This window comes from Trypanosoma theileri, assembly GCF_002087225.1.
Source record: "Trypanosoma theileri isolate Edinburgh chromosome Unknown TM35_Tth_11_V1, whole genome shotgun sequence".
NCBI classification, from domain to species: Eukaryota; Euglenozoa; class Kinetoplastea; order Trypanosomatida; family Trypanosomatidae; genus Trypanosoma; species Trypanosoma theileri.
In genome coordinates, this window is record NW_021639853.1 from 114,565 (window position 1) to 132,323 (window position 17,759).

Below are 17,759 nucleotides of genomic sequence, written 5' to 3' on the forward strand. Positions count from 1 at the left end.
AATAAAGGAAGGAAGGAATGAAGGGGAGGGATATTCAAAGAGTTGAGGATATTTATATACTGGAGCTCCAGTAACACCAACAAGTCTCTTCTGTATTCTTCTTTTTTATTTCTGCCTTCTTCCCTCTCTCCCTCCTTCCTTATGTTTACAGTATATATATATATATATATATATATATATATATATATATTTATTTATATTTATATTTATACAGTAATATATATCTTTACTTATTAACCCTGTTGTGTATTGTGTTTATATTTTTATATCTTTCCCCATGTGTGTGTGTGTATGTTATTACACTTTAATTACATAAAAGGGAGGGAATAGAAAGAGGGATATGAAAGGAGTGAATTTCAACTCAAGGAAAGTTTACCCCAGAGAAAACGTAAATCAAAAAAAAAAAAATGAACATTACAAAGAAAGAAAAAAAAAATAACAAAAATGCTATGAGAAATAAAAGAACGAAAAAAAACGGAAAAGAAGTCATTTTTTTTTGTTTGGCATCTATGTGTGCATATCTATCTCTCTGTTTGCGTTTATTTTTGTTTTCTTACTTACTCTATTCTTTGCGGTCTTCCCTATTCACATAATACTCCTTCTTTCCAACGGTGCCCATATTCACAAGTTAGCGATACAAAATAAAGAAATATATATATATATATATATATATATATATAACTGAAGATAGGCGAAAAGAGAGGAAAGAAAAGAGAATTGAACAAGATGAAAAAAAAAAGAATGCATTTCTTCCTTTTTTTTTTTTCTTCATTACTTTTAGAGGAAATAAAAATATTTCGCCAATTCCAGAGCATTACATATGATCTTTTTTTAATCCCTTCTATTTATGCGTCTATTCATTTTATGTGCTTTTTTTGTTTTCTTTTGTTTTGTTTTTCACGGTTTATATTAATCTCTTTATTTATTTTTTTTTTTTTATTACTACTACTATAAGAATTTTTTATTTTAAAATGTAATTTCCTTTCTTTTTTTTTTCTGGCTTTTCTTCATTCTTTTGTTTTCTTTCTCTCTCTTTCCCTCTCTCCTCTTATCAGAGCAATTACGGTGCTCACGTGTTGGGTAGTGTGTGTGTGTGTGTGTGTGTGTGTAAACTTCTCCCCTCTTCTCACCAACTCCAACCAATGCCGGAAAAACAACAACAGACATCATCCGAATCATCATCATCACAACAACAACAACAAAAACAACCGCACATTATGCGTTCTCATATATTCGTGCGGGGCAGCGTGCAGGGCGTCTTTTACCGCAAACACACCGTTCAGGCAGCGAGGGCCCGCGGGGTTCGTGGATATGTGCGCAACCTGCCGGACGGCCGCGTGGAGATCGTCGCCGAGGGCCGCAGGGAGGCGGTGGAGAGTCTTGTGGAGTGGTGCCGCGTGGGGTCGCCCAAGTCCTCCGTGGAGGGCGTGGAGGCTGCGGTGATAACGGATAGTGCGACAGAGTACACCTTCACTGGGTTTGATGTGCGGCACTAATATTAATATATATATATATATAAATGAGGATTGTGTGATATTCTTTTTTTTTGCTGTTATTATTATTATTGTTATTATTAGTGTTAGTGTTGGAAACTGAGAGGGAGAGAGAGACAGGGGTATGAGTGGTGGTGGTGTGGCAGTAGCTCAGTTTTTTTTTTTTTTTTTCTGCGAAGAAAGAAAGAAAGTAATATCTTTTTTTTTATATTATTTCGTGAATATTTGTGACTTGTCTCTCTGCTGATTATTTTTTTTCCTCCTTATAATAATGGTTTGTATTGTTTTTTTTTTCTTTTTTTTTTCTTTCTTGTTTTTGTTTTGTTTTTTCTCTTTGTTTATATATATATATGCTTCTCCTTATGGTAATAGTACTCGTCGTCTACTTGAGTGACGGCAGAGAGACGGGCACTGCCTCAGTGGAAAACAGAAATAACAACAAATAACAAAAGAAAAAAAGGTAAGAAACGAACAAAAACAGAAGGAGAGAGGAAGAGAGAGGCTGCAATATTCACAACAGCATACATATATATACTTATTTATATTTTAATTAGATTCCACTTAGAACTCTCTTTTCTCTCTCACTCTCCCCTGTGTTTGTGTCTGTGTTTGAGATAGATGAGTAATATTAAGGTGGCTGTGCGGTGCCGCCCACTCTTCGAGAATGAACGGCCGGCCGCTGGTTTGGAGTTCCACCAAAGCCGCCGTATTCTTCTCGACAACAAAACATATGATCCCGATTTCATTTTCCCACCAACCGCCACTCAAGATGATGTCTTCACGGTCTGTCAGCCCATCCTGCAGAGTGTAAAGGACGGGCTGAATGGAACAGTGATGGTATATGGACAGACCGGCACTGGGAAGACTCACACCATGTTGGGAGCCGCAGGGGAAACAAGTGGAATTGCACATCGCATGATTGCTCATATGCTTGAGCATGTGCAGCAAAAGACATTAGAAGGATCACAGTGTGCGTTAACACTCTCTATGATTGAGATTTATAACGAACGACTAACAGATATGTTAAGTGAAAATGGTGATACAGAAGTTACACTTGTTGGTGGGTTTCCAAAATCTATGGAGAAGTTAACCTTATCGCGTCTCAGTGATGCGAATGAAGCTATTCAACGTGGACTCAGCTGGAGACATACTGCAGTAACGTTAATGAATGAACGAAGTAGTCGTTCTCATGTTGTTTTTATTCTTGATCTTGAAGAACAAAATGATTATACAGAGACTGTGGATGTGGCACATCTCTTTATGGTAGATTTAGCAGGTAGTGAAAGTCTTAAAAAGTCACAGGTAAGTGGAATGGCGGCGAATGAAGCTGGAAAGATTAATAAATCTCTTTTAGCTCTTAAGAGTGTCTTTTTAGCACTTGCCAATTCCAGTGAGTCTACACGTCCAAATCATGTGCCTTACCGAGATTCCAAACTAACAGAATTATTGCGGGATTCGGTTGGTGGAACGGCACGAACACTTATGATTGCCTGCATCTCTGCTGTTGGACGTGATATTGAGGAAACCAAATCCACACTCATGTATGCAGTGAAAGCACGGTCTATTAGGAATGTTGCGAATACAGAACGGGAAAAATTAATGGTCCGTCTTCGTTCCTTTGAAGTGGAAAATCAACGATTACGTAATCGTTTGCAGGAGCGAGTGGTGGAGCGTGGTGGGTATTACATAAGCCGTGAAGAACACGAGAGATTTCAGCAGTTGGAGGAGGAACATCAAACCATCAAGACAGACTTGGAGGATTTATTACGTGAACGACAACAAACAGAAGCCCAACATCACATCTCTGCCTCTCAGCGTAGTATTCTACAAGCCATGGTAGAGGAAAAGGAAGAGGAATTGCGGGGATTTAAACAAACTTATCATGAAGCCTTGTTGAGATTCGACTCACAAGTGATTGTGCTGCAGCGAGTGGTGCAGGAGGCGGTGCGGAGTGCGCAGGAGGCCGTCCAACGCGGTGTAGAGACAACCGCACATCAATTAGACGAATGGCGTACACACACACTGCGGGAAAAGATAAAAAAAGAAAACACCCAAGAAAAGGAAAAGGGAGTAGAAGAAGAAAAAGAAGAAGAGGTAGTAGAATTAGAAGAAAAGGAAAAAGAAGAAGAAGAAGAAGAAGGGGCATTAGTGTTTACATGTGAATATGAGGCGGAAGTGGCACGTCTCGTCTCTCGCATTAACAACGGCTTTGTAAACATTATGCAGCAAATGCAGACAATGGCCCAACAACACTGCGCCACTGTTCACACACTGCAGGAACGTCGTCGATCTTCACTAGACACCATGCAGCGTCGTCTGCAAGAACAAGTGCAGGAACTGTTAACGGCCTACACAAATGAACAGATATCAATGGACAGAGAACTCGAAGAGGAACAGAAACTCTTCACAAGTCAAATAACCGCAGCCACTATGCAACCACCACCGGCAAATGCACTTCCCTTTAAACACGTTGTGCGAAATGTCTGCAGAGCGGCTGTGGAGAGTAGTGATCATTCCCTTCCACCACTGGAAGTGGCCAGTGAAGTGATGGAGTCTTTACATCAAATTAATGAGGCTTTTCGTGTAAAAGCCACCAGTTCTTCACTGGGCGCATTATTAATGATGGGAAATATGCCGCCGCCCAGAGACTCCAACTCATCGCTGGCAACAAACACAACTACAAACTCCACCGCAACGGCTACCAATCATTCTACGGTAACTCCTGCGGCGAATAGTGCGACGGCCACTCCCGCCGGATCCCCACCACTTCCACTCTCGAGTAGAGATAAGAATTATTCAACAACAACAACAACAACAACGGGTGCTGGTGGGAGTAAAGTAAAGCGTATTCGCAGCGGAAGTGCCTTGTCGGACTCGCGACGTGCCTCTGCCCGTTGTGAAAAGTAATGGAATCCATTACAATAAGGTGGATTTAAAAAAGAAAAGGAAAAAAAAAACCGCAAAGGAAAAGAATATATATATATAGATATATATTTGCTTATGTGGATGTGTTTGTTTTGTTTAGGTTATAGACTTTAGATGCAGTATGTTATTATTATTATTATTATTATTATTATTATTATTATTATTTTCATTATTATTTATTGTTTCTTTTTTTTTTTTGTTTGTTTGTTTGTTCTTTTTTTTGTGGAGAAAGAACAACGGAGTTATTCAGAGAAGAGAAAAGAGAAAAAAAAAAGATGGTTGGGGCTTAAGGCTACAGTCAATGAAGGTGGACAGACAGAGAGAAAAGTAATCTTCTGGGTTTTTCCCCACATAAGATATCTTGTTCTACTTCACAGAGTTTCTGTACATTTACATATATATATATATAAGCGTATCTTTGTGTGTGAGTGTTTCAGTTATTATTGGTTGCATTTCCCTGCAGAGTTTCTTATTTTTGTGAAAGAAAAAAAAAAGAAATAAAATGAATAAAAAATATTTGGTTGACGTCACTTTTTTCTTTTTTTATTTCCCCAAATTCATGCAACTGCGTTATCTCTACACTCTCCACTCACTTCCTACACTCATACATAGAGAAAGAGAGAGAGAGATAGGGCGGTTGCCTTCAGATGAATCCTTAAGGTAGAAAAGGAACACTAAAAAAAATAAATAAATAAATAAGAAAAAAACTCTACACTTTATCTTCATATTTCCATTCCCTCTTTTCTTATTCTTCCCTATATGTTGTTTTCTCTTTTTTCTATTTATTCTCTCTTTATATATATTTATATATTTAGGCTGTGGAAGAGGGACTCTCAGAGAAAAGAGGTAGATACAGTATATATATATATACGTACATAAAGTCAAAACAAAGAAAAAAAAAAGAAAATGGATTCCCTTTCTTTCCACATTGTACGGCCAATGAACAGACTCACTCAAAAGGCACTCCTCAAACATTTCAATCGTCATTCCGAAAAACTAACATCATTTAACGCGAAACTTATTCAACGATATGCACTTCTAGACTATGTGGATCACCGGGCGATGCTCACACTACTCACAGAGAAGGCCCAGCAGCCCCTCACACCCGCCTCCTTTGCAGGCCTTCGTCAAACACTACAAGCCGTCCAGCGATTCCCACGTGATTTTGATGAAGAGAAGCGGCGATTTGAATCTATCTTTCTACAGTCTGTGCTGAATACACCACCAGACACATTATCGTCTGTGGAGTATAGTGCCCTCTGGTCACTCACAACACTACTCACAGCGTGGGAGGATGTCCTGCGATTGTCAAGTACATTTCCATTACAAAAAACATTACCACTTCAAAGTGAAAAGGAATTTCGTGTTGTACTTGATCAAATGTTAGTGAAAGCCATTCCCATTTCTTCTTCCTCTTCTTCTTATTCGACGATGACGACTACTACTACTACTACTCGTATAATTGATGAGCCACCACGGGGTATTCAACTCTTAAAGGAATTAGTTGGAGAAGATGTGGCACTTCAACGGGCATTGGATGGGATTATGCAGCGTAATGCCCAATGGACAGACCGAGAAGCGGCTGTGTCTACTTTTATTGGTGTTGTCCATGCATTGGAGCGATGGCCACAACAACAAATACCAGGAGTTGAGGTCTGGAGAAAACTAGCATTGCGTCCAACAACATTTCATGATGTGGATTTTCACCAGCTTCTACGCATTTTAGTGAGAGTACACAGTCCAGCTGTGCCAGAGTATGTTCGGATGTCACTTGATGAAGCCATCTGTTCAGATCTGTGGCGTTGTTATTCAGAGTTGCCAAATGAACCTGTTGCTGTCTTTTTTGAGCAAGAGGAGTTATTACAGAAATTCACTGTTACCATGAGAAAAAGACAACCTGGTAATGGTGAAAGTAACGTTACTAATAATTCTCAGGATAAGGTTAAAGATAAAGATAATATCAACAGCAGTAGTAGTAGTGGTGAGAATAATAGTGATGACAGTCATAAGAGGAACGGAACTCCAGAGAAGGAGTTAACTGTACAGTTAAGAGAGACGATGCGAGAATTGCATGAACGAACATTAGAAAAACAACTCCGTAGTGATGGACCACCGCTCACTCTTCCTGTTATTATTAATCTCTTTATTGGTAGTGTATTTCTGCGAGCACAAGGGGAACTTACAGGAGCTATTATTTCAGCCTTAAAGAATACTTTAATCTCATCATCATCATCATCAGTAGCGAAATCTAACCTTACAACACTACAGGCGGTCATTATTGCCACTTGTTTAGATCGAATGCAACAACAACAAGAATCATCATCATCATCATCATCATCATCATCTGAAGAATCTACGAGTTATTATCAATCTTCTCTCTCTGCACAGGCACGCAAAGATGCGGATGTGATTGGAACGTTACTCTTATCCTTATTGACGTATCCATATCTACAGCAGCATGGCTCAGCACGGTGTGTGTCCAGACTCCTCTGTGAGTGTCCGCAATGGACAAGAAGGAACGGATTAGAAGAGACGTGCTTTCATTTACTGCGGGAACACGCACAGGATGGATTTACGAAAGCACAACTGCAGACAATTCTGGATAATCATACTCGTGGTTATATTTCACTTCCAGTGGACGTGAAGGAGATTATCGTACAACGTGCCGCAGAGGTTCCTAGCAGGTGATTGTTGTTTTTTCTTTTTTTCTTCTTTTTTGTTGCCGTGAAAGGATAAACCATAAAGAAGAAAAAAAGAAAACAATAAATAAAAGTTGAAAGGAATAGGATCCGATAATACGAAAAAATTAAAAAAAAAGGACGTTTAGTCAATCACAGATATTTGCATCACAGGGAGTGGGTGAGTGGAATGGAGGAAATCACTACTGCTGCTTCTTCACATGAATTCTGTTTTGCAAAAAAAAAAAGAAAAAAAAGGAGAATCACATGAATGTGCGTTGAAGTTACTGCTGATATCACCAATTTAGTGAAAAGAAGAAAAAACTCTCTTTCTCTCTCTCTTTCTTCTTTTTTCTTTTTTTCTTAATTTCTCTCTTTGTGTGTATATAGGAAAAAAAGATAGAACCCGTTGGGGTTGAAAAATGGATGAAAAACCGCGTTTGGTGGAGCCCTCGCCCGCATCTCGCCGTGCAGCAAATGTGATGATTGTATTTGGTTTCCCCTGGTACACAAGTGAGTCGCAGATTAGAGAATATCTGCTGCAGATATACCCAGCAGCAGCTCCAGTCACCACACGTCTCTATACAAATCCAACGAATGGAACTAGTCGAGGTATTTGTTTTATTGAGTATAATCAAAAGCAACGTGTGGGAAACAGTAGTAATACAAATGATAATAATAATACTAATAGTAATAATTACAATAGTACAATTGGTAATACGGGTAGCAATACAAACATCACGACGAGTGGAGGTTTACTACGTGTTGTGAAGTCCGAGATCCCAGAAGAGGATGAGGATGACATTCTCACAGTGGTAAGAAAGAATATTGATGGAACCCACTTCACCCGTCATTATCTTACCGCCGTTCTTTATCACTTAACCAATCAAAGTTGGGATCGTGGTGGACGTTTGCCAGAGTTACCAACCGATCCACCTCCCACCCGCGGTGGTGTTGGGGGTGTCGTTGAGGGATACGGCGATGAGGGCTTCATTGTGCGCTGCGGGCCGGTGTTGGGACTTGCAAACACCGTAACGGCCGCTGGGGTGGCGAACATGCAGGCACTGCGTAAAAGACTGCGGGAAGAGGCGGTCGCCGCTGAGGAAGAAGAAGAAGAAGTGGGAACAGTAAAAGAAGATGGAGATGGTGGTGTTGGTGTTGGTGGTGGAATGAGGACACGAGTATGATATTAGTGGGGGAATACAGTGTTTCTCTCTTTTTTTTTTTTTTTCTTCTTCTTTGTTATTCTTATTATTATTTGTTGTTGTTGGGATTGTTGTTCATACAATACCCAAAGAAGAAGGAAAAGAAGGAAGAGAAGGAGGAGGAAAGTGTACATTTCCTGTCTGTGTTGGCAATCTTTTTATGACTCTAACTCTCCCCGTATTCAATTCTGTAGACCCATTGCTTGTGTATAGTATTATGGGTTCTTTTTGTGTTTTTTTGAGGATTATTGTTTTTAAATGATTTATATATTACTAGGTGATGTTTTTAGATCTTTCTGTTCTGGAGGTTTACTGCTGTCAATAACCTTTTTCTTTCTTTCTTTCTTTCTGTTTTCTATTATTCATTTTATTATTTTATTATTTTATTATTAAAGAAAAACAAGGCATATCGATTCCCTGCAAGAGAGAGATTATATTTATCAGAACAGAAAAAAAAAGAGAAAAGAAAAAAGAATAGCAAAAAAGAACAAAAACAATAATTATCAAACAAGCAAACAAACAAGCAAACAAACAAACAAAAAAAAGAGAAAAATAGAATTAAATCTCATTTTCAATTCATTCATCGAACAGAAAGGAAAAACAACAAAAACAACAAACAAACAAATATAAAAAAAAAGAAAGAAAATGAGTTCTATCAAGGAAATACTTGCCAAGTGCCTCACTGCTGGTCTATCAGCGCCTTTCCCACCACCATGTAAAGAACTCGATCCCAGTGTTCCTCATGCACCCAAGCGTACACCGCATCTCACACCGCTGGAACGCCGTCAAGCCATCGCCAACGCCCTTCGTTATTTTGAACCCGCCCATCACGCAGAACTGGCCGCAGAGTTCAGCAAAGAATTGGATGTTTATGGTCATATTTACATGTATCGCTTCCGTCCCACTCAGTATGAGATGAAGGCCTACCCCATCACAGACTACCCTGCGAAGAGCAGGTTTGCCGCAGCCATGATGTTAATGATCATGAATAACCTTGATAAACGTGTTGCCATGTTCCCACATGAACTTATTACTTATGGTGGTAATGGTGGTGTATTCAACAACTGGGGACAATATTGCCTTACAATGAAATACCTCAGTGAAATGACAGATGAACAGACACTTACACTTTATTCTGGACACCCAATGGGTTTATATCCAAGCCACCGAGATGCCCCACGTGCTGTTATAACAAATGGTATGATGGTTCCAAACTACTCTACTCGAGAGCAATATGATCGATTGTATGCTTTGGGTTGCACTCAGTATGGACAAATGACTGCAGGTTCATTCTGTTATATTGGTCCTCAAGGTATTGTACATGGAACTACTATTACATTCCGTAATGCAGGACGCAAGTATCTTGGTGTTGAAGATCTTGCTGGAAAAGTTGTTCTTACCAGTGGTCTCGGTGGAATGAGTGGAGCACAAGGAAAAGCTGGTGTTATTTGCCGTGCTGTGGTTGTGGTGGCTGAAGTTGACCCAGATGCCTTATATAAACGTAAGGAACAAGGTTGGTTGTTGGAAGTTGAAACAGATGTTGAATCTCTCCTTCATCGTGTACGTAAGGCTGCTGCTGCGAAAGAGGCAGTAAGTATTGGTTTCCTTGGTAATGTCGTCACCGTCTGGGAACGACTTGTTCAGGAGAAGGAGAACATTGTACACCTTGGCTCTGATCAAACCAGTTGCCATAACCCTTTTAATGGTGGTTACTACCCAGTTCAACTCACCTTTGAGGAAAGCAAGAAAATGATGGTGGAGAAGCCTGAAAAGTTTAAGGAACTTGTACAAGAATCCCTCCGTCGCCAAGTGGCTGCTATCAATGCTCTCGCCGCACGTGGTCTGCGTTTCTGGGATTATGGAAACAGTTTCCTCCTTGAGGCCTCCCGCGCTGGTGCGGAGGTGTGGAGTCCGGACGACACTGTGCGGAGTATCAACCGATTCCGTTATCCATCGTATGTGCAGGACATTATGGGAGATGTCTTTGCTCTTGGCTTCGGTCCATTCCGTTGGGTGTGTGCCTCCGGCCTGCCAGAGGACCTCGAGCTTACAGACCGCATGGCCGCAGAGACATTGGAGAAGTTAATGAAGGATGCCGCCCCCAAATCACAGAGACAGATATCCGATAATCTGCTTTGGATTAAACAAGCAGGAGAGAATAAGTTGGTGGTGGGTTCCCAGGCTCGTATTCTCTACGCCGACTGTGAGGGACGACAGGCAATTGCAAAGGCCTTTAACGATGCCATTCACGATGGCCGCCTGAAGGGTCCAGTGGTGCTCTCACGTGATCATCATGATGTGAGTGGTACAGATGCCCCATACCGTGAGACCTCAGATCTCTACGATGGCTCTGCTATTACTGCAGATATGGCCATTCAAAATGTGATTGGCGATTCCTTCCGTGGGGCTTCATGGGTTTCCATTCACAACGGTGGTGGAACTGGCTGGGGTGAGGCCATTAATGGTGGTTTCTGTCTGGTGCTTGACGGTACTCCCGATGCGGAGCGCCGCGCCACACTTATGTTGATGTGGGATGTTTTGAATGGAGTTTCACGCCGTGGATGGAGTGGGAATGAGTGTGGACGTGAGACTGTGGTGCGGGCGTTAACGCGTGTGAAGGGTCTACAAGTGACGGTGCCCAATCACGTTAACCCAGAATTACTGCAGAAGTACTAGTTTATATTTATATATAGCTGTGGGTGTGTGATTGGGTTTATTTATTTATTTTATTTTTTCGTTTCCATGAAGCGATTGGGAAGCTATACAGTGGGGTTCGGGGTTTTTAATGGGATAAGATGTCTGTGAGTGTGAGTGTGGGTTTGTGTTTATTTCACAGCTTGATAACTCTTCTCTCTCCACACTATTCCTACTAGTACCTCATTCTGTTTGTTCGTTTTTTTTTTTTTTTTCTCTTATTTCTTGTACCCACAGACTACCCGGGCTCTGGGAAGAGAAAGGGAAAAAAGAAAAAAAAAAAACGAAACATTTTTTTTTTCGCAACATTTTAAATCGTGAGATAACAAGTTTTAACTTGTTTTTCTCTCCTCTAAAATACGTCTCTTCCTTTTATTTATTTATTTATTTATTTACTCACCCTTTCTCTCTCTCTCTCTCTCTCTCACTGGATGACCTTTTTTATCCATACCCAAGTGAAGGGAGTTACATATTCATACGGCATGAGATGATACGGTTTATTTATTTTTTTTTTTTTCTTACATGAATACCGTCATCATTATGATTGACATCGGTATTATTTCCCTCTCTATTATTGTTATTATTTTTATTTTTATTTATTTATCTACTTTTACTTTGTTTACATCTATATTTACTGATTTTTTTTTTTTCTTATTCCTATGTATACCGAAATATATATTTACAAAAAGAAAGAAAGAGAGTGAAATAAAGAAAGAAAAAAAAAAAAAAAACGCAAACGTATGGAGTTCAAAACGAGATATTGACAAGGAAAAGAAAAAAAAAAAAACGGAAATAAAGGAAAATGACAACAAAAAAAGTGTAAAAAAAATAAAAAAAAAAGATAAAGAAAAAAAACATTAAGCGAAAGAAATTATCTCTCAATTTAAAAGAGACAAATAAAAAACGGAAGATTATATAGTAAAAGGGACATTCTAATTCTCTTTCTCTTTCTTTCCTTCCTTTTTTTCTGACCAATTAAGGAGAGAGAATTGTGGGTATTCTTTGGGTATGTCTTTTTTTACTTTTTTATTTTGTTTATTTTTATTTTATTTTTTTTTTTGTCTGCAGCGAGGAGGATAATGAAGAGGCGCAGTATTTACATATGCCGTAATGCTTGCTATTCCTTTCCTCCGCCTTATTATTTTTATTTTTTCCTCCTTTGTATTCCTTAAGAATACACTTTACCTTGGTGCGTTTGCTCTTTTATGCAGGGAAGCAAAGATTACTGAAAAAGGAAGATGAGGAAACAAATTGAATAAGTGCTTCTCTATTGTTTTTTTGTATTGACCCTTGAAGTTGAGTCGCTGAAGAAGGAAATGAAGAAAGAGTCTACATTGCATTTAGATGAGCACACTGTTCTTATTTTTTATATATTTTTTTATTGTTTATTATTACTATTATTGTTAAATTTATGTTTTAATTCTCTTTTTCTCAGCATTGGCTACCTTGTGTATTTATTATTTTTTTTTTTCTCTTCTTTTCCATCTACTCTGAAGGAATTTCACGTAGCACAACACACAGGGACATATAGAAACGGACCTATACGTGCATACACACATATATAAATATATATATTTATATATATTTATATATTCATATATATAGAGAGGGAGAGAGAGAGAGGTAGATAGATAGAGATAGAGAGAGAGGTTAAAGGACACGGACGTGTGGATTTCCATCTGTGTTATTTAATTTCCTCTTTTCTCTCATTTCCCATTCATTTCATTGTGAGTTTCTCTTTCTTTCTCTCTCTTTTTCTTAACTTCTCTTCCCTTAGCAATGCGGAAGCGTGAAGTGGAGATTGTGGCCCCGTCTACGGAGAAGTATGCAACCTATCCCGTTGCCCCACCCACAAAGGGACAACAACAACAAAAACAATCCAAACAACAACAAAAACAGAAAAAACAACAACAACCACCACTACCAGAAGAACCACAAAATCAACGACAACTCATATTGGCTCCTATTAAACCGCCTGTACGCCGCAGTGTAGATGCGGTGGGATCGCAACAACACACATCCCGACGACGGCCGCCGCTCATCACACAATCCCAACGGGATGCGTTGACCGTCTCGGCCTTTGGCTTCGGCACCACCCGCCACGGCCCGCCCGACAGAAGCGCCTCCTCCATCACCGGCGAGTTCACAACAGCGGCGACCACCACAACAGGAACCGCAACGGGCGGCGGGGTCGGAGTGGTGCTCGCCCAGCGGGAAAAAGATTCCCTGCGGTTTCATCTCTGTGTAGATGCGCTGGCCGATGGCTGTGTGGCCACTTATATTCATCTCTTTCAACTTGCCCACCGTCCGCCGGTGTGTGTAGATCCACTCGCCCAAACACACTTTACCATTCCAGATGATCGGCTGCGGTGGGTGCGGGAACAACTCTCCGCAGTGGAAGTACTGCGACGCCAAAGTGAATTCCGCGATGCCGTTAATTGTTGTTACACTCTCGCGGATTACTTTGAAAGTGAACGCGATCACGAAGAGGCGGCGTGGCATTATGAGACCGCATTGCGATATGCGATGGAGTCTCTTGAGCGACCACTGGAGCAGGAAGTGCGGGAGACCTACGCTGCCTTCTTTGAGCGACGTAAACAATACCGAAAGGCCCTTGCTCTTTATGAAGTGATGTATAAACTCGCTATTGCTATTGAAGATGAGAAGACGGCAAATGCTGCCAGTTTTCACATGATGCGTACATGCCGAGCTCTCGCAGAAGAGATGATGCAGACAAATCCAGAGGAGGCTAGACGCTTTTTAGAGAGAGCCCTTAGTATTTCCCGTCGTGTGGGTAGTGGTGAGAATGAGGCGGCCTGTTGTTATTCCCTCGGTATCTTGTGTGAACAGTTGGGAGATTTGCCAGGAGCACTGCGATATCAACAGGCCTTTTACGAAGTATCCCGGCGAGAGAAACTCACGGAGGATGAGAAAACAGCGGCTCTTGTTGTAGCGGGATTACAGGAGCGTATGCATATGGGGCCAGAGGCGATGGAATCTCTACAACGGGCCTTATCTCTAGCAAGAGAGGTTGGGGATTTGGAGGGTGTTTGTCGGGCCACCATGCAACTCGGTCAGGCGTATAAAAGCAGTGGAGAAGAGGAAAAGGCATTAGAGTATTTTAGACAAAACTTTGAAACCGCACGTCAACAGAATAATCAAGATTTAGAGGATCAGGCACGAGTAGCATTAGGATTTGCCCTAGGAGAATACTATTACACACATGCAGGGAATGGTCGTGGTTATGTACCTATTGTTTGTTATGATATTAAAGCACAATTAGAATGGATGAGTAATGGTGTACTGTAAACAAAATACGTTTTTTTTTTTTTATCTTTGAAAATAGAGCAATATATATATATTAAATCTAGTGTAAGTGATTACTGTTTTTCTTTGGTGATTTAATATTTCCTTTTGTTGCTTTTTTTTTTTCTGGTGGAGGGGGTGGAGAGAAAAAAAAAGTATACAGGTATAATCTGAACTCTGCGGTAATGATGTTGTGTATGTATGTATGTATGTGTTTGTGTATTGTGATGTCTTTGGTGAGCAATGTATGTGAATGTGGCTTTCGCAGTAGATTGATGATATTTCTCAGTCACGTTTTCCTTTTCTTTCTTTTCCTTGTATTTTTGCTTTCTGCTGCTGTTATTATTATTATTATTGCTAATGCTGCTGCGGTTGTACTTGTTCGTATTGTTGTTTTGTTTTGTTTGTTTGTTTGTGTTTTTTTTTTTTTTTCTCCTTCTCTCCTTCTCTCCTTTTTTTATTATTGCCGCTTCACATTTGAAAAATGCGGTATCTGATGTAATTCCTCTTGGAACCAAAGAGAACTGAAGAGAGAAGAAGAAAAAAAGGAGAATACGTTCAGCCCATGACGATCGGCGAATCCCCCTTTTTTTTTCTTCTTCTTTGATTTTCTGTTTGTGGTGTTAGTGAAAGGTTTTCTTTTCTGTGTGTAATTGAATAATTCTCTTGAATATGCTTTGATGCTTAAAGTACTCCGAATCATCTCTTTCCCTCTCTCTCTTAATATTATTACTATTACTATTACTATCACTATTGGTAATAATAACACAAGGAGGACAGAAGCTCCACACATAATATATACATAATATATATTTATATATATAAACATAACTAAAAAAAGAAACCACCATAGCTATATCCATAGTGTGTAATCTATGCGTAAAGACGTGGAAAGTCTCTCCGAGGCGCTGCGACTACAACACACACGCTGCGAAGTTTATCATTTGTGGGATGTGAAGTTCCACACAGCCCTCTCCGGTGTATTGAGTGCCAATGACCTCGCCGCCACTCTCAACAGTAGTATTATCACTGCCTTTCAACACGTCAGTTCATCCCTGCGAGAACTGCAGGCAAACGCACAGAAGGAAAACGGTGAAGTCTACACATTTTTAGATCAGTGGATTGAACGGCTGCAGCGATTAGAACAGGAACACTACCGCACATCTATACAATTACAACAACTGATTGTACAGCACTGTGCGGCTATTCCACAGAGGAACTGTAAAGATACGGAAGTGACTCCAACAACAACAACAACAACAACAAGCGAAAAGGAAAAAGAAGGAGAAAAGGAAGAATCTCAACAAGGTGATAATAGTGGTGAAAAGGAGAAGGAAAAGGAAAAGGAAAAAGTAGTAGAGAGTTGTCATGTTTATGCAAGTTTACATGACTCGGAGCATTGCCGGGCGAGACATTTAATACCCGTTTCTTCTCAGACAGCATTGACATTTGTATCTTGTCGAGATGCCATGTTCTTCTCTTCAGATGATGATGATGAAAATGATGACTGGAAACGGGATGTGAAGAGCGATAACAAACAACAAGGAGATTTAACTAATAATAATAATAATAATAATAATAATAATAATAATAATAATAATAATATTAACAGTGATGTTAATGATAATGATGATAATGTTTATGATGATGATGGGCGAGTGTCTTTTGTGCTTAGGAGTGGAGAGGAGGTGGTGTATGTACCGCGTGAGGTGCAGCAGCGATGTGCGGCATTTAATAAAGAAATAATGCCACTGTACCAAATGAAGAGAAAATTGAAACAAGAACTGCAGGAATGGACGGAAGAACTTCAAGAAGAATTGGCTGCAGCTACAGCTGTAGGATAAAGATCCATTTATTTTATTACATTTTATTTTATTTTACCTATTTGGTTCTTAAAGTGCGTATATTGAACTATATATATATATATATATTCAGGTATCTGACTCTTAAAGGTGAGAGTATTCATTTAGAAGAGCATATAGTTTAACTTGTGGATTATAATAACAACAATGAAAAAGAAAGAAAAAGAAGAATTTCTCCTTTTTCATCTCATTTTGTAGATTACATATTATTATTATTATTTTCAATAATAAATATATATATATAAACAAAAAGGAAACCACAATCAAGAAGAAAAAAAAAAGAAAGGGTTACTCTAAGAATACACCTGAAAAGACGATGATGGCTGATAAGATTTCACAGTTTCTTACGGCTAATATGACGGAGGCCACTCAAATCTCATTAAAGGAATGGGGCCCAAAAGTTATTAGTTTCGTCCAACGCATCATTCAATCACAAGAGAAACAATGTAATGGTGTGGCGTTAGTAACAAGCGGAGGAACTGTCGTTCCTCTCGAAGTGCATGCCGTTCGATATCTCACAAATTTCAGTTCTGGTGGTCGTGGGGCAAACTTTGTGGAATCTCTCGTGCAGCGTAAATGGGCTTGTGTCTTTCTACACCATAAAGACTCTGAACAACCATTTCGTTGTCATATTAATCGAATGAGTACGAAACAATTATTTGCTGAACTTGCCGCTCCTTCACGGTCTCCTACACTCACGGCCGCGATGGAGGCGTATGAGAAGTATAATGATTATATACTTTATATTCCCTATCACACGGTGATTGAATATATGTATTTACTGCAGTTACTCACAGTGACGTTAAGTCGTCAAGTGGAGTGTTTGCAGTCGGTACCAATGATGTTAATTGCGGCAGCGGCGGTTTCGGATTATTTTATTCCACTTGAACGTATGTCAAAGAATAAAATAAGTGGTGGAAATGGTCTCACACTCCAGTTGGATAATGTACCAAAGGTGCTTGCTACTATTAGTGAAGAATGGCATGGATCGGCTGTAGATATTCCACGGTATTTAATTACGTTTAAATTAGAAACAGAGGAAACCGCTATGAAAACAAAGGCTGTACACAATTTAAATCAATATGATTGCGATGTGGTAGTGGCCAATATGCTGCAGAACTACAGAGAAAAGGTTTTGGTTTATTGGGGAGGACGACACCGGGAAAAAGAGCCCATGCCACTCGTGAAACCACAAAACTCTACTATGGAAACATTGCTAACAAATGTATTTCTTCAACAGATTGAAATAGATATGCATGAGATGGCAGAAAAGAAACAGGAGAAAGATTGCTGATTTTTTATCTTCTTTTTTTTGTTTTCTGCCGTTTATATATATATATATATATATATATATATATATATATGCATATCTGTGATGATAGTTGAAAATATACGTTGGCGAACAACAAGAGAAAGATAAAGGAAATACAATGTAAATGGATAAGAAAGGGTGTTTGGATTCCTTGATGTTACTTTCTCTCGTTAATACTTGATTTGTGGCAGCACGATTGTCACAAGAAAGGTGGTAAACGTACAGCAATATGGATTTTTTTTTTTTTTTTAACTGATGTTCTCATTCATTCATTTATTCATTTT

The 17,759-nt window shown here is 39.5% G+C and overlaps 8 protein-coding genes across 8 annotated transcripts; all 8 read left to right on the forward strand.

Annotated features, from left to right (window-relative positions):
* Nucleotides 1-1,142: 1,142 nt before the first annotated feature.
* On the forward strand, nucleotides 1,143-1,496 carry TM35_000111500 (putative acylphosphatase; the record flags this gene model as incomplete). Its single annotated transcript, XM_029024859.1, has 1 exon — nucleotides 1,143-1,496. The coding sequence occupies one exon, from the start codon at nucleotides 1,143-1,145 to the stop codon at nucleotides 1,494-1,496; it is 354 nt and encodes a 117-aa protein (XP_028883682.1).
* A 615-nt stretch (nucleotides 1,497-2,111) lies between these two features.
* On the forward strand, nucleotides 2,112-4,400 carry TM35_000111510 (Unc104-like kinesin; the record flags this gene model as incomplete). The annotated part of the gene is made up of 1 exon (XM_029024860.1): nucleotides 2,112-4,400. One exon carries the CDS (start codon nucleotides 2,112-2,114, stop codon nucleotides 4,398-4,400), a length of 2,289 nt encoding a protein of 762 aa, XP_028883683.1.
* Nucleotides 4,401-5,324: 924 nt separating this feature from the next.
* TM35_000111520 (uncharacterized protein) lies at nucleotides 5,325-7,106 on the forward strand (the record flags this gene model as incomplete). Its single annotated transcript, XM_029024861.1, has 1 exon — nucleotides 5,325-7,106. One exon carries the CDS (start codon nucleotides 5,325-5,327, stop codon nucleotides 7,104-7,106), a length of 1,782 nt encoding a protein of 593 aa, XP_028883684.1.
* A 412-nt stretch (nucleotides 7,107-7,518) lies between these two features.
* Nucleotides 7,519-8,283, forward strand: TM35_000111530 (uncharacterized protein; the record flags this gene model as incomplete). The annotated part of the gene is made up of 1 exon (XM_029024862.1): nucleotides 7,519-8,283. The coding sequence occupies one exon, from the start codon at nucleotides 7,519-7,521 to the stop codon at nucleotides 8,281-8,283; it is 765 nt and encodes a 254-aa protein (XP_028883685.1).
* Nucleotides 8,284-8,946: 663 nt separating this feature from the next.
* TM35_000111540 (putative chloride channel protein) lies at nucleotides 8,947-10,977 on the forward strand (the record flags this gene model as incomplete). Its single annotated transcript, XM_029024863.1, has 1 exon — nucleotides 8,947-10,977. The coding sequence occupies one exon, from the start codon at nucleotides 8,947-8,949 to the stop codon at nucleotides 10,975-10,977; it is 2,031 nt and encodes a 676-aa protein (XP_028883686.1).
* Nucleotides 10,978-12,774: 1,797 nt separating this feature from the next.
* On the forward strand, nucleotides 12,775-14,304 carry TM35_000111550 (putative intraflagellar transport protein IFT88; the record flags this gene model as incomplete). Its single annotated transcript, XM_029024864.1, has 1 exon — nucleotides 12,775-14,304. The coding sequence occupies one exon, from the start codon at nucleotides 12,775-12,777 to the stop codon at nucleotides 14,302-14,304; it is 1,530 nt and encodes a 509-aa protein (XP_028883687.1).
* An 872-nt stretch (nucleotides 14,305-15,176) lies between these two features.
* On the forward strand, nucleotides 15,177-16,145 carry TM35_000111560 (uncharacterized protein; the record flags this gene model as incomplete). Its single annotated transcript, XM_029024865.1, has 1 exon — nucleotides 15,177-16,145. One exon carries the CDS (start codon nucleotides 15,177-15,179, stop codon nucleotides 16,143-16,145), a length of 969 nt encoding a protein of 322 aa, XP_028883688.1.
* A 334-nt stretch (nucleotides 16,146-16,479) lies between these two features.
* TM35_000111570 (putative mucin-like glycoprotein) lies at nucleotides 16,480-17,457 on the forward strand (the record flags this gene model as incomplete). The annotated part of the gene is made up of 1 exon (XM_029024866.1): nucleotides 16,480-17,457. The coding sequence occupies one exon, from the start codon at nucleotides 16,480-16,482 to the stop codon at nucleotides 17,455-17,457; it is 978 nt and encodes a 325-aa protein (XP_028883689.1).
* Between the last annotated feature and the right edge of the window lie 302 nt (nucleotides 17,458-17,759).